The 15717-nt window shown below is 37.8% G+C and overlaps 2 protein-coding genes across 2 annotated transcripts; one reads left to right on the forward strand and one right to left on the reverse strand.

Annotated features, from left to right (window-relative positions):
- The first annotated feature begins 319 nt into the window (after positions 1–319).
- On the forward strand, positions 320–2193 carry LOC129303339 (protein OXIDATIVE STRESS 3 LIKE 1-like). Its single transcript, XM_054942603.1, has 2 exons — positions 320–937; positions 1379–2193. The coding sequence occupies exons 1-2, from the start codon at positions 642–644 to the stop codon at positions 1887–1889; spliced, it is 807 nt and encodes a 268-aa protein (XP_054798578.1). The 5' UTR covers positions 320–641; the 3' UTR covers positions 1890–2193.
- A 4631-nt stretch (positions 2194–6824) lies between these two features.
- LOC129303327 (LRR receptor-like serine/threonine-protein kinase ERECTA) lies at positions 6825–15453 on the reverse strand. The gene is given in 28 exon segments (XM_054942581.1): positions 6825–7838; positions 7924–8294; positions 8383–8730; positions 9074–9202; positions 9716–9789; positions 9883–9954; positions 10061–10129; positions 10582–10653; positions 10726–10797; positions 10883–10954; positions 11030–11101; positions 11390–11461; positions 11545–11616; positions 11701–11772; positions 12086–12157; positions 12289–12331; positions 12334–12359; positions 12477–12548; positions 12644–12712; positions 12795–12866; positions 12974–13045; positions 13214–13285; positions 13381–13452; positions 13540–13611; positions 13703–13774; positions 13873–13944; positions 14060–14198; positions 14763–15453. Coding segments are annotated over 28 exon segments (2949 nt in total). The 5' UTR covers positions 14839–15453; the 3' UTR covers positions 6825–7457.
- Between the last annotated feature and the right edge of the window lie 264 nt (positions 15454–15717).

Consider the following 15717-nt stretch of genomic DNA (forward strand, 5'->3'; position numbering starts at 1 on the left):
TCCACCTCATTCCTTCATGGCATCCTACATTGTTGTTGACACTTGATAATTCAAAACTCTAATCTCCTCATCTCTCCGGCTTCATGTACCGCCCAGATTCGTCAACGTGTCAAGCCTGCCTCCTCCCCTTCACTAAGCCTCCACGTGGTCCCCTTCCCGCGCGTCCTCACTCCCATTATTACTGTTATTCACATACACTGGCCCCATGCCCGGCTGGGGACACCGTCTTACGTTGCTGTTTTGGCCCTCCAATCCCTTCCGTACACACCCCCAACTACCTGATCCCACCCACTTTATCATTCTGTCCTTGACACTTGGCTTTCAACTCCCTCCTCCTCCTGCATCCCAATGGATAAGGATTAACCATTTTCCTTCTCCCCTCTCTTTTCTTTATTTTATTAACCACCCACCCTGTCCGTCTCCTTCTTCATTATCTCTCTCTATCTCCCCCATCTGCCTTTTCATTACTCTCCTCCTTTTTCTATGTACTCTCCCTCTTCTTCATCCACGGCTGTTTTTTTCTGCCTTGTAGATTTTGTCCCCCCGTTCCCCGTGTTTACTTTCATTTAGTTCCCGCATTGCATGCGAGCAATTGTCGTTGTCCGCTAATTACTGCGTTTACGTACGTTGAAACTGTCGATATGAGGGTCAAATCTTCTCAGTTAACGCGTGCCGTGACATGCACCTCCGCCTTCTTCGACCCTTCTCAAGATCGAAAGCCGGAAGCCGGAAGCGGCGGAGATCGCGCTCTTCCGGCGAAGGTTGCCGATGATAAGTTCAGTACGTCGTCGTCTTCGACGTCTTCTATCGGCAGGAACAGCGATCTGTCGTCGGAGAGGTCAATGGGGGACGAGGATCGCGGCGAAAATGAGGCCCAGAGTGCATACAATGGTTCTTTGGACATGATGCAGTCTTTAGAAGAAGTTTTGCCCGTCAGGTATTGCGATTTTTTCGTGCCTAGACAACAACCTCTTTGGTTTAGTGGAGAGAGACTGGATTATGTTCTAATTGGGGAGGAGTAAATAACTTAAATTTGACCATGTTTGTCGTCTTCTCTAGAGGGATTTTTATTAGAAGTCACCGAGGGGCACGAGAATGTTGGTAAAGTTTCTGTACGGGAACCCATGAATATGCGTTATGCTGGTCGTCTGTGTTGAAATGGTGCATTTCTGTAGTACACTATCCGAAGTAGGATGACGAATCTGTTCATAGATGTGCTGTTTTTGGGTCCCAAGTTTGTCTATAGCAAATCTCTGTTCTTCGGTGATTCTGTCTTTCAGAATTAATCTTAGTTGAACGATCGTGTGATTTAAGTTCAGCTTTTTAATGTTCTGCTTTGCTACTAGTCTTATGGTTGAAATTAATAATCCTTGTGCAGTAGAGGAATCTCGAAGTTCTATAATGGAAAATCCAAGTCCTTCACGAACCTGACACATGCTTGCTCCTCACCGTCCGTGAAAGACTTGGCAAAACCAGACAATGGCTACAACAGGAAACGCAGAAACTTGATGGCCTTCAATCATGTTTGGAACAAGAATCGAAGCTTCCCTTTGAAAAGCAACAGCGGAGGAATTTCAAAGAGAACAATATTGAGCTCTAGTCGAAGCGCACTGGCCCTTGCAGTTGCCATGAACAGCTCTGATAGCAGCAGTAGTATAACAAGTGAGGACTCAATCTCGAAGTCACCTCCATATCTTCCCCCATTGCATCCTCTAAGTAGTGCGTCTTCTATTACCAGTGGTGGCTCACCCTCTCCATTTGCCCACAATTTCTCAACTTGGCGATCCTTCTCCTTGGCTGATCTTCAGCATTGTGCCACTACTGCAACAATGAAGATGCCGAGCTCCTCCTCCCTTAGAAGTGAAACAGCTCTTAGTAAACTAACTTGACAAGTAAAACTCTTGTGTGAATAAGAGTACATGTAGCCTCTAGGGCAAGGTTGTAGGGGAATTTTAGAGGTCTCTTTACATCTGATCTCTTTGAACTAGGGTACAGATTCAGCTGGCGGCGGATCGACCACTAAGCACTAACACCTTCCTTTGCGCTATAATTAGGTACCGTAAACCTAATTATTAGTCTTGTAAAGAAAGTATTTAGTTGTGTATTAGAGCATTGGAATGGAATGCCTTCCGATTTGGAATTCAGGAAGATTTTCAGCAAATGAAATGTTTCCATTCTTGTGGCAAAACAGAACATGAAGATGCTAATAGCTAGGATTACTGCGTAATATAATTAATCTATCCTTTGGCCGAAGGCTGAACTAAGTAGTTAAACGATAGGCTACAGATTGAACTCAGAATCTTTCGTCTCTGACCGATATTCACCATTGGATGCAACCAAGAGGAGGTTTGGCTCGTCGTTTCACCAGGTGTTCATGGTAGGTTGTTCAGAGAGTGCAGACTTGTGATTCGTTCCTGTCTTCCTATTTTTGGATGGACAGATGGATCGGACGATGAGACGTGTGCTTGAAGATATGAACAAAAGGCGAAATAAAGGGTAAAATTAGGGGTGAGTATCAATAGGTTTGGTTTGGTTTGGTTGTAAAATATATAGAATCGATCGGTCAAATAATATTAAAAATGAAAATCGAATCGAACCGAATAAGGAACGAATCAAAATTTGATAATTCAGTTCGGTCGGTTAATTCGATTTTTCAGTTTCATATTTGACTATTAAAATTGGGCCCATTTTTTAAATATTAAAACAAATAACACTATAAAATTAGACCTTTTTTTTTATTCTTTTTTTCAATATGAGCCCATTCTAATTACACTCATATGACACAAAGCCCAAATATTATAAAGTATGGATAATCAAATAAACAACCACAAATAAATACCAATGATCAAATAATGGCTTCATAATTCAGTCACAACACCTACTGATGAGAGTGACTGACTGAAATGGAATTTCAAGTGATGTTATTATTTTTTATTCTTTATTAAAATAAAAATAAAAATAAAAATAAAAATAAAAATAAAATAATTTATAAATTAAATATAATTTATAAATTAATAAATTATATGTAATTCGGTCGATTCGATCTATTCGATTTTAAATTTTACTAACCGAATCGAATCGATCAACCGAAATATTTAAAATAAAAAAATCGAGTCGAACTGAAAAATTAAATAGAACGAATTAAATAAATAAAATTTAATTCGATTCGGTTCGATTTTTGATTTCGGTTCGATTTTGCTCACCCTAAATAAAATGACAATGTCCAAAGTGACCAAGGACCAAAATAAACGCGCCACTTCCCACCACTGTGAAACGAGAAAGAGGGCTATTAAGTACTGACTTTTTATTAGCCTGAGGTTATTGACTGGTACTCCATTTTCGTAAGAGTGGCCAGTTCCTGAGCTGGGAGTTATTCAAGTTTACAAATAATTGACTTCTGGATAAGAGGGCTATTACACTTGTGTGCGACGTTTATAAAGTGCTATTTCCGGTCTCATTTATAAAAGCAAATTTTAAAAAATCTATTTAGTCTTATTTATAAATCAAAGCGTCACTTTTTAGGTAATGTTTTAAATGTATTTTTAAAATTATCATTTATGAGAGAAAAATAATAACATTTATTTTTTAAATTTGTTATATAGGAGCATATTTAAAATTTTACACACTTTTATTTTTTATATTTTTTTTCATATTGATATTGATGAGGTTAGTATAAATGATATATAAAAAGGAATAGGGTATAAATTTCAACTCAAATCATACATCTAGAACTCTACCGTTGAAGGATCATAGAGTCGTCATATTTTATTAAAAATAATCAATAAAGATATAAAAATATTGATATAAAAAGCTTTGTATAGGTCATATATCCACCAATGAAATTTTTCTGAAATAGAAGAAACTATCAAGTATCAAGCTTTTTGAATTCTTGGACCAGCAACAAACCTTCGTAAGAAGGTGAAAAGAAGGCCCAATTTCTTACTTCGGGGAGTTCTATTTAATATCTCTTGGAAATCTCCCAAAAAAAATGCCACAAAATTAAAATTCGTTTTTGCCCCTATTGAAGAGTGTGGTGATGACAACGAAGTGCAAATAAAAACTTGTCTGGCTGAGTTGTGGTCGTAAGAAAGAAAATGCAATGAAGATTTAACGAGTAAATATAAATCATTGAGAAAAAACCGCCAAGAAAATGGTCACTCGTGATTTGTTCGTTAAAACTGCGTTAGCATTGGGAGCAAAAGGCAAGTTTTATATATATTAAACCAAGCTCACCCTATTCACCCAAAAAATAAAAAATAAAAATAAAAACAGGTTGCCTCACTATTCTAAAGAAGCTAAAGAAGGTAATTTATTTTTTTCTTTTGGCCAGATGAAGATAATTTAAAGAATACACATCGTGAATCTTGATGGCATCCAATTTTTTTTTTTAAAAAAGGAAAGATGTGTCCTCAATATTCATGATTCATGCAATAATTCGGACTCCAAAGTTAGATGATTGTTGAATGAGCTGTAGCATGCAATGTTTGCTTCACTTCCACTATGGGCCCAAGCACCTTGCCGTACACTGGCACATAAAATTTTTTGAAGTAAATTTGCTTTCTACGTGGCAACGGTACCAGTCCATCTATCAAGCTCTACTATTTACCCCCCCCCCCCCCAAAAAAAAAAGGTGTCCCAATAGTTCGCGGAATCAATCACGCCGTTCAAGCCCAGGATCATTTGTCGTTTTCTTTCTCAAACCTGTTGTTTTATAAAAAAAATAAAAAAAGAAATTCACAGCTTTTTACAGGCTATACAGAAGTCAATGGCCACGGACGACCATGGAGATTCCACAAAAGAAATTGAAACCTAGACAAAATATACCAAGGAAAAATCAAGTTGGAAGGAGACTCCTTGAAAGACGCATAGAAGGTATCGCATAATCTTATTTTTGGATTAATGTTACCCTTAACCTTTAAAAGACGTAGTAATATTAACTAACCGTTTATTTTAAGTCATATTAACCATTAATTTATCAACTTTGACCATTGTTATCAAATGTGACATCCCTTATTCGCTGAGCAGACTTGCATTGTTACACATGGTTTTGGGAACACCAACCTCAGCCAAAGACCTCGTGTTCCTCTCACTCTCGGCAGTGAGAAGAGCTAAAACTTGTCGAGCACTCCCAGTGCTAAGGGAAGCATTATGAGTGCACCAAGCATGAATGAGACGGTCAAGTCTTAACTCTCTTCTCCCTACTCGCTAGCATTGCAAGACTCACCAGCGATAGTGATGGCGTAAGCAAATCTTAGGAGTACGAAGAAGACACTAAAGAGAAGCAACCAAGCTAAAACATTCCGAAGAGAACCCTACTTACATGCGGGAGGCTCCATGGTACCTGAAGCTTCAGCAAAAATTTCAGTGAGGGACCCTCAATTAGAGATAATTAAAAAAAGAACTCTTAAATTTGTGAAATTTATTGAAGGACCTGTACGGAATTTCTATCAAATTTATGATAAAAATGATAAAATTACCCTTGTGTAAAGGAACAGTATGAATGACTTGTTTGTTTTTATATTATATATTGTTCGTTTTCTTATGAAATATTATTGTTTTCTTACTTTATTTATTTATAATCCTAGTTTCACTTGATTTTATTCCAAACGTTATTTTCATGATAAGATAACTTGTTTATTTTTATATTGTGTTGTTCATTTATTTACGAAATATTGTTTGTTTCACTACTTTACTTGTTTATGGCCTTAGAATGAAATTAAGTAAAAGCAAGACTATAAACAAGTAAAGTAGGAAAATGAATAATATTTCATAAATGAATAACAACATATAGTATGAGAATGAATAAATACTTTATGTTGTTTATTTAAATGAAGACAATTTTATCATTTCTATCACAAATTTTAAAAATTCATGAATCTTTTTTTTATTATATATAATCAAGGCTCACTGAAATTTTCTTGAAATAAAATTCAGGGTACTAGAGTAAAAAAATTCAACACAATGAGATTTCCACTAGTGAATCCACTAATTCCCCACCCCCCCTTCCCCCAAATCAACCAAACAGAACATCGAATTCAACACTGATCCAAATCCCCCTTCTTCAAACAACAAACTACGTTTTTAGTGCAGGTTCATAATTCTGTCACGAGATTGCAAGAATGATCAACAGAAGCACTAACCTCGAGATTGAAAAGCCAATCCGGCGACATCAGCTCGTACCAGGTGCCTCCAACGCCAGATGTAGATGCTCCGCTGTCCTTCGGATTCTGCAGCGACTTAAGCAGATTTAGATTGTTAAATGTCGCAATGTTAGAATAAAAAAGCTGGAGCTTCGAAGCAGAGTCCTTAGCCAGTTCCATTATTATTCGATACTAGTGACAGTGAGAGTGAGAGTGAGGTGGGGAAGGAGGGGGAATGGAAAGAAGGAGTCATAGCAGAAGAAGCATGGGCTCGTTGCAAGGAAGAGGAATGAAGGGCAAAAAAGGCCACAAGGGTTGTCGGGGGAATTAAAACCATAGGGTTAAGTTTTCCATCTCTTCCTTGTCGTCGCACCGGCCATAGGAATCAAAAGCCTCCCCTATTAGAGATCCAAGGTTGAAAGCGGCAATAGTGATGGCGGAGAATCTGGACGAAGAGAAAAGGATAATAACAAGAGGAGTCGTGTGTGCCCAGGGAAGATGATACGTACAGCCAAGTCACATTCTAGACTTGCAACATGTAAATTAGCTAGTCAAACGAAGTTATTTAATAGTCAACGTTGCATTGGGGATTAAATCTCAACAACACTATGTCTTTTTTAAAACTTCAGGAACAATATTGCTCCAAAAAAAATTTTAGGATACAAAACGCACTAAACAAAAAAGTTCCAAAGCAAATTTTTCCCTTTAACCCTTTCACAAACAGAATCCAGAGAAGGTATTGGACATTGAAAGTAGTTAAATTTGACATTTCAAAAGCAAGGCTCGGAGACTAATGGCCCACTTTAAATTCAGTACAGTGGGAGTGCAATGACCCTTAATTTCATGATCCATCTTTATTGTACTTTCACAGCGAAGGGGCTTCATCAAGCACTAAAAGCAGCAATGGTTACTCTGGCGAATTCTGCCACCATCCAGCTAAGGATCACTCCGTCATTGATGCTCACACATCATGCACTGCTTCTACCTACTGCTACGAGACCACCTCGTTACCCCACCGTCCTATCCTCACCTCCGTGTCAGTGGACCCATTTGCACTGAGACTTGTCAAATTTACTAACACCATACCAGCAATTATCAAAATACGAAGAAGAATTATCTATTGGGGTTAACGCATCTCAGACCCTACTGAGGTCTTTCATACATGCCTCCTCTGTTCACACCTAGAAACAACTGACACTGGAATTCCTATATTTACATTTTCATTTAACTTGTCCCCACGATCTGTTTCTGTTTCCTTTTTCTTCTACTATACTGCTCTCGCGGTTTATGAGATTTTTTTGGGATCCTCCTCTAATCTCATTCGCTGTTCTGAGAAATGACCTCCCCAAATTTGAGGAAGAGCTGGGCATCAGAGGTGCTCATGGAGGGGCAGTTCACCAAGTGCGGAGCTCTAAGATTTGCATACTCATCCATATAGCAAGATGGCACCTTTGCAGATGGAAGCAGAGCAGAAGCTGCAGGAGGTGGGGCTGCTTGTTTCGGTGGGGAGGTGGGTGGTACAAGGCTTCCCAGCACGCGCGTCACCTCATGCATTGTCGGCCTATCAACTGGCTGTCTCTTTGTGCACAAAAGGGCTAGCTGAAATACCTTCTTTACTGCTCCCAGGTCCTTGCATGAGGCAGTAATATCAGGATCAACCGTCTCCATCACAGCATTGTTTGCTGTCTTTGACAAGATCTGGACACATGGCAATATCTACTTGGTCAAAACTAACATTAAAGATTAGCAAATGTTAACAATGGGCACATTGTAGAAGACTAACCAGGTGATGGAGATTGGATTCATTGTCCACAGCTTTCCTGCCAGTGAGCAACTCAAGTAAAACAATGCCAAAACTATAGACATCGGACTTCTCAGTGAGACGGGAGGTTCGAGCATATTCAGGGTCTATATAACCAATTGTGCCCATTATGTAAGTTGAAGTGTGGGATTTGGAGGGGCATAGACTTTTAGCAATGCCAAAGTCAGTGAGATGGGCCTCAAAGTCCTTGTCCAACAGAATATTCGATGATTTCACATCCCGGTGGATGATCCGGGGGCAGCAATCATGGTGTAGATAAGCAAGCCCTTGTGCTGCCCCTAGTGCTATTTTTAAACGGAGACCCCAGTCGAGCTTTTTCTTTTTAGAAGCTCCTGGGAAGTCAGCACACAAGAATGTGTCTTTACTTGCCCAACAAATTTAGCCATAGTAATAATTGAAAGGGATAATGATTAAACTTACCATGGAGAAGATCCCATAGACTGCCATTGTCCATGTAGTCATAGAAGAGAAGGTTCCCATAGGGCGACAAGGAGTAGCCTTGGAGACTAACCAGGTTTCGGTGCTTGATGCTGCCAACCGTCTCAAGTTCTGTCTCAAATTCTTTAAAGCTTTGGGGATAATGAGAGTAGAGCCTCTTGATAGCTACTGGCTTGCAATTTTTGAGGACGCACTTATATACTGTGCTTGATGCACCATATCCAATTATGTACTTCTCACTCAGATTTTCAGTCATCCTCATGATATCCTCATAAACGTGAAGGGCCATGTTCATATGAAGAATCACTAGCTTTGGCGGTGAATAATTAACTGCCATTTTCCAGGCATAAGGTTAACCCTTGTTAGCATCATTTTCAATAGGCAGGATAATAAGATTCATTATAAAACTAATAAATTGTACAAAACCACATGAAGACATAAATAGCCATAACGAAAAATCCATTCAAAATTTTCCCATTACTAGGTTAAACTAAGAAAACACATTCACGATGAATCTCTAATTAATTTGAATTGCGCAAACGCCTTCTACCACCTAAACTCATAAAGTAGTCTGTAAAGGAATGAAGAGCTATGCTGGGGTTTGGTTATATGCTAATAAGAAATCTAGTATTTAAGATTACTGCATGAACACAGGATATAAAGATATAAATACCTGGTTTGTCAAGTGATCCATCAAGGAAAGGGGATGGATTGTATGGCCGACAAGCTGCTAGTAATATCATAAGAAGAATCACAAGGGCACCAAGAGCAATTCCTAGGATAGCTGCCTTAGATAATGTAACTGCATGGTCAATAGCATATAGTAGTTCAATTTGCATATTGTCATAGGAAACCCTTGATCCAACTTAATAGAACAGAAAGAACACAACTTGGCAACATTCTTCCTAATCATGCTTAATAATAATGGAAGTGGTGAACTATCTTGTGCACCTAATACCATGCATGAAATTACTCCTGAGTGTGATTACAATAAATAGTTCTTTTAATGTAGAAAGGTATACTACAACTAACAGATAATAAATGTTATCTTGAACCTATCTATATTTTTAGATGCTGTTGTATCAACAAATATAATCCGTAAGACTTGAATGGCTGAAGATGCTATCAATAACTCAATTGCACAGCATCTGAAAGGCACTAATCTGAGTTTAAATATTTTTACCAGGCATGGTAATTAACAATAAGGAATATCTTTTGGATAAGAGGTGGAGAAATTCTGAGCTATCACCATACCAAAATGAAAGGAACGACAGACAGCAGAGAAAAAATATATTTCTGACTCAGAAATCCTTACCTCGCTCAGTTGGATGAGACATGTGACAAGGTGAAGCCATCCAATAGCCACAAAGACCAGGGTTTCCTATGAAACTGGAAACAAATTCATATGAACATGTTAAACACAATCTAAACCAAATTATTTAAGAAATAGAAATGAAGACACTAATTGTAAATGACCCTAACCTGTCTGGAGAAAACCTGGAGAAATTATTGCTTGTGGGAATCACACCAACTAGATTGTTATAGGACACATTACTGCATAAGTAACAATCAATACGAACTAGTTAGGAAAACGGAAATGGCCTTACCATGGCAAAATTAGGCAAAACATACAGTCAAAGAAAAAATAGATTGAACTTACAGTAAAGAAAGGCTAAGGCAATTTATAAGAGAAGTCATATCCCCGGATAGATTGTTGTTTTCCAGTCTCCTATATATTTCGGACAGTGAGATACAATTGAAAATATTTCCAGTTGATTAACAAAAGCAAAGATATCCTACCAAAAATAACCTGAGAAACATAATTTTAGACAAAAATGGTTACATGCAACATTATAAGGCTGCAAGCCCCAGTTTAAAACGCTTATTCCACATTCAACTAACAAATTATTATTAATATCTTACCAAACCAATTTTGATTGTTAATGCAAGCACTATTGTGTTATTATTTCATACAATCCATTAGGACCCCCCAAAAAAAAGAACGAAAATTGAAGAATCATTTACTTTAAACACATGACAGTATTTTGAGTAAAATTCAAATGAAGGCAGTAAGCCAGCTACAACGAGATTTGCTATGGCAATAAAGTGATACCAAATTGCTTTAACAGAAATACACATAACTTACAGCAAAGAGTTGATAAGAGTAAACTAGAAGCTTACAGGGATATCATATTCTGAAGCTGACTAAGTTCTTCAGGAATCAAGCCAGAGAGTTGGTTATTTGAAAGATCTCTGGAATACAGAAGGATGAGTGACAGAAAACCTAAAGCACTTAAATTTACTTCAGAAATATAAATAACTTACATATCCATAATACTCCTTAAATTACCAAACTCAGCTGGAATAAACCCAGTTAGATGATTTCTGCTCAGATTCCTAAAAATGAATACTAGCTATGAATGAGAATTAAGAAAAACAATACAGCTGCCAAGAAATAAAAAGAACTAGTAGTAGAACTTACAGCTTCAGAAGATGTTCCAAGTCACCAAGGGAAGAAGGAACAGACCCGCTTATATTATTATTAGAAATATCCCTAGTGGGGAAACATCTATCAGTATGGGGTTAGAGAGAGAAAGTAAAAAATGTATATTCAATTATTTCTACTTACAAGGTATCCAAATTACCAATCCTTGACAGCTCAATTGGAATGGGGCCTCGAAGCTTGTTGGAGGAAAGATTCCTAAAGAATGTCATCATGAAACCAAAACACCAAAAGAGGACATCAAGCAAAACAAGATTAAATAACTGCTTAATCATTGATGGAATCAGATACGTATGCATGTTTGAGTGTGTAATGTACTAATAAGAAAGGCCGAATAGTTCATTAACAACAGAAAAAGGACTGAAAGATTTGCAATATCCGCATTAATTGGTGATACAATGCAGCTTTATGCGATCCTACTTGTCCTTCTGTAAAGCACATCACAGAAATGTTCAACAAGTCACCCAGAATGTTAAAGAAACTTACAGATACGTCATACTCTCCAAGCTCTGAAAAGTTGAGGGGATTGTTCCATTTAACTTGTTTCCATGCACATTGCTAATGAAAAACAACAGGAAAATCCATCACCTCAATGTATATAAACAAATCCTATCATCAAAATGATAGAGTTAGGTTCTTACAGGCTGTTGAGATTTTTGCATGAGCTAATATTTTCAGGAATTGGCCCCTCAAGATTGTTGTTAGCAACATTTCTGTGAGAATGATAACTAAATAGTCAAGCTACTAAAAAAATCAACAAAAAGTGACATTTTAAAATAACAGTACTCGACACTTACAAATCAAACAAATCAGCAAGTCTTCCAAGCTCAGGTGGGATATGTCCACTCAAATGGTTATCATTCAGTTCCCTGCAACGAAAGGTTAATCATAAGTGACCTCCTCTAGACCATGTTTCTTCCCAATTGAGGGACAGATCAACTAACGAAAATTCTATAGGAATGACATGAGGATCTATTATTTATGAAGCCAACTAATGAAAATAAATGCCATGAAATAAGGAGTGTTTAATTCAAGCATAAGCTCAATTAATGTCAAGAACGCAACCAATAAAGATGAGCACAAGCTCTGAAATTCAAACTGAGATATGAACTAACTAATGCCAAACTATTTAATGACTGAAAACAGAAGATGTATATGATCAACTAAATACTGTGTCCTTACAAGTAGTGAAGCTTCGTCATATTTCCCAGCTCAGGGGGAATAGTGCCAGTCAATTTATTCCCGTGCAAATACCTATAAACGTTTCAGAAATTAGATCCAACCAAAATGTACAGTATAAGAATCCTTCCAAAGTACAGAAATGCATATTTATACATCGAGTCTAACTAATGTAAGAAAATGAGAAAATATTAATGTACACTTACAATTTTTCAGTGTATGTCAAATTTCCCAAGATAGGAGGGATGGTCCACTTAGCATGTTACAACTCAAATCTCTGGTATTGAATTGAAATTTATGAAATAATAGTGGCATCAATGAATGTGCGAGAAAACTTCAATTTATCTCTTAAGTTTGCTTGAACATTATAGAGTTATTAATTAACCGTGCTTACAATACAGCAAGTGCTTGCATGAGCCCAATCACTGATGGAATAGGTCCAGAGAGTTTATTGCCTTGCAATGACCTAATTCAAACAAGATTAAGCAACCCCTAAATAGAGTAAGCAGAACACAATACAACATTCCGGTTAAAAATAACCAAGAACAAACCAACACGCACAATGTTGCTACTTGAAGGAACCCAATATTGAATGGTATCTTTCCGGTCAGCCGGTTGTAGGATAGATCCCTGATATCAGTGGATGTTAAAATAAATAAAAGAATAAGAAAGGCTTAGAATACATTGTTATTCAGTTGGACAATATACATACAAGACCTGGAAGGCAGTACAATTGCCTATACTTTCAGGAATGCTCCCAGTCAAGCTGTTGTTCCTTACATCACTGGAAAATAGCAGGTTAAAGATAAGATTTACTTGAAAATTGCAAATTTTTATTTCAGCAGCCCAGGGGGGGTGTGGGAATGAAATACGAGTAGTTGTGTTACTTACAAATACCATAGTCCAGTTAATTGGCACATGTCAGGAGAGAGTGAGCCCCCTAAATTGTTTCCTCGCAAGCCCCTATGTTAAGAAAAGAAAAATGCAAAATATAGATTGACGGGGAGATCATGTAATGATGTCTAGGAGACACATAAATATTAAATAAAATATAAGAAATTATACAGGTGTGAAAGAAAAAAGCACTGAAGTTTTATTTCATATAAGTTATGGACTAAAGATTATACTCACAGATACTGCAAGACCTCGTTCCAGTACATAAGCCTTGGTATTTCACCGCTAAGATTGTTTTGAGCAAGGTCACTGCGACCAATTTTCCAGAATTTTAAAGAATGTTATTTAAGACAAAAAAAAAAAAAAGACTTTTAGGATAATATCAAAACGAAAAAGTGACTCACAGAATCTTCAAGTTGGGAATCTGAGACAATGTTGAAGGAATTGGTCCTATTAACTGGTTATTTTTCAAAATTCTGAAATAATAGAAAAAACCTTTTAGTCATTACTTCATCAAAGGACCGGCAATCCAAATATCCAATGTAAATGGCATAGTCACATACAGATTTTCCAGTTGTTTCAACTTTGAAATTGAAAATGGGATGTCTCCCCGTATCTCATTAAATGATAAGTCCCTGAAAATATAATATATTCCCAGAAAGGCAACCGTCAGTAGATTTATACACTGAAGTCAAACTGTAAGGGCCTTGAGGATTAAAAACTTACAAGCTCTTCAAAGATGAACAGTCACCAATCTCATCTGGTATCTGGCCCGAAAATCGATTCCCTCTAAGGTCGCTGTCAAATAAGACATTAAAACAAACTATGTTAGATACAATTTTATAACCACAGTTATTGAAGAACGACAAAAAATCTTGAGGGATAACAGTAGATACATAGAGACCAAGCTCTTAAGGCCGCCGATTGCAGGTGAGATTTCGCCGTCCAGATTCAAACTTGAAAGGTTTCTGTAATGTATAAGGGAAACATGAAAAAAAAAAAAAATCAAAATCAGTATCTTCCGTTTCTATTGACCATGATCAAATTCGTCTACGGCCGCTGTCTAAGAATACAATTACTTACAGTGCAACGATATTGAAGGTGACATTATCGCATGTAACCCCTCTCCAGACACAATAATCGGAAGATGGAGAGTCTGTCCAGTCATAGAGAACATTATCCACATCCCTGAACGACTTCTTTATCTCTAGTAATGTTGCCCCTGAAATGAAAAAGTTCACATGTTGAGCTTCAAAAACAGGGGAGCACTAAATTCCTTCATTCTAAATATAAATTCCTGACCCTGGCCTAATATTCAGCAACTAATCTTTCCTCGGCCTTAACACCAACCTGATCAATGCCTACCTCAATTAATTCAAGCAGAACCCGCATTTCGAAGAAATCGAACAATTTTGAAAACCAAGTTGAAAATCAGCTTTCGCGGGAAGAAGTACCAACTTAAAAAAGTATACCAACAGAAAATAGAGGAACAGCCCTGTTTTGGTCGCCGAGAAAGTGGTTCAGAAAGTGAAAAAAATATTAGCTTTACGTCTTTCTCAAGTTTTCCGACTTCCCAGAAGAATGGAGAGAAAGAAAAATGTACAAGAGGACTGGCTTGCTAACTATCGTAATCAGGAGCTCATCTCTAACTTCGTCGGTACCAGAAATTCTGAAACCTAAGCTTGGACACTCTTGCCTACTCCCAACCCACAGAACATTCCGCAAAGCACAGAGAAGAGTGTCATAGTCTAGGCGGCATAAGAACCTGAAAAAATGGAAGACTTACCATCGTCTGAATCCACCGAGTTGAAGTTCAAACAAATGACAAAAGCCAGAAGAACAAGTCCAAACCGAAATGCCATGACTGCTCTCTCCGTAGACCTGTCTTCACCCAGCCAGACACATAAAAGCCCTCCTTAAACACCGAATAAACCCAATGAAGCTCTTGAAAAAAGACCAAAAGGCTCTCGTCCCGAGTGAACCGTCTCTCGTTGTGGGGAGTCCAGTCCGTACACTCACGAAGAATAGACTACATGGATTATATTTCAACAGAACTTGCAACAGCTCAAATACAAGAAGGAGATAGAAGGGCAGGTTGAGCTGGGTTTGGAAGGATTCCTCTGCTTATTCCAGTTTTCTTTATTTCTTGTTTGGTGATTAGAAACTTGGGAGACGAGCTTTTATTTTCTGGTTTGACGGAAGTCGCAGAATGACAAGCTTAGCTTTCCTACCCGTTCAATCACATCGTTCTGGCACACACACCTCGAACACAAGTGTAAGGGTGCGCAGAGAGAGGAGGAGGTCGAGAAAATTATTTCACACATAAAGTTAAACTATCAGCCAGCATTTCTGCAGCAAACCTGCAACACAACTGCAGCTCTCATATCGTTTCTCTCTCTAGCCTCAGCTTTCTACTTTTTTTGCATTACTTCTCCCTCTCTCTTTTACCGGATACTATGCCATTGTAAATAAGGGGTCGCTTTCTCTCTGCGTCTCTGGCTTCGCTGTGAGGGTCTGCAGAGAAAAGGGTAATAATGTAATGCAATCCATTTCGCTGACAATGACACGGCCTTCCTCCTTCACTCTTACTCGATCTCTGGGCTTAGAGCTATTGTTATTTTTTTAACTTTTCTTTTTCTCTTTAATATTGTTATTGTTATGGCATCCCCAGTCTGCCCTCTCATCATTCCATTCATTTATCGCTTTCTAGTTTCTGCTTTATGTTTACCAGTTATGGATAG

Source organism: Prosopis cineraria, unplaced genomic scaffold (genome assembly GCF_029017545.1).
Source record: "Prosopis cineraria cultivar Desert tree isolate PC_DT_omini unplaced genomic scaffold, ASM2901754v1 PC2, whole genome shotgun sequence".
In the NCBI taxonomy this organism is placed as follows: domain Eukaryota; kingdom Viridiplantae; phylum Streptophyta; class Magnoliopsida; order Fabales; family Fabaceae; genus Prosopis; species Prosopis cineraria.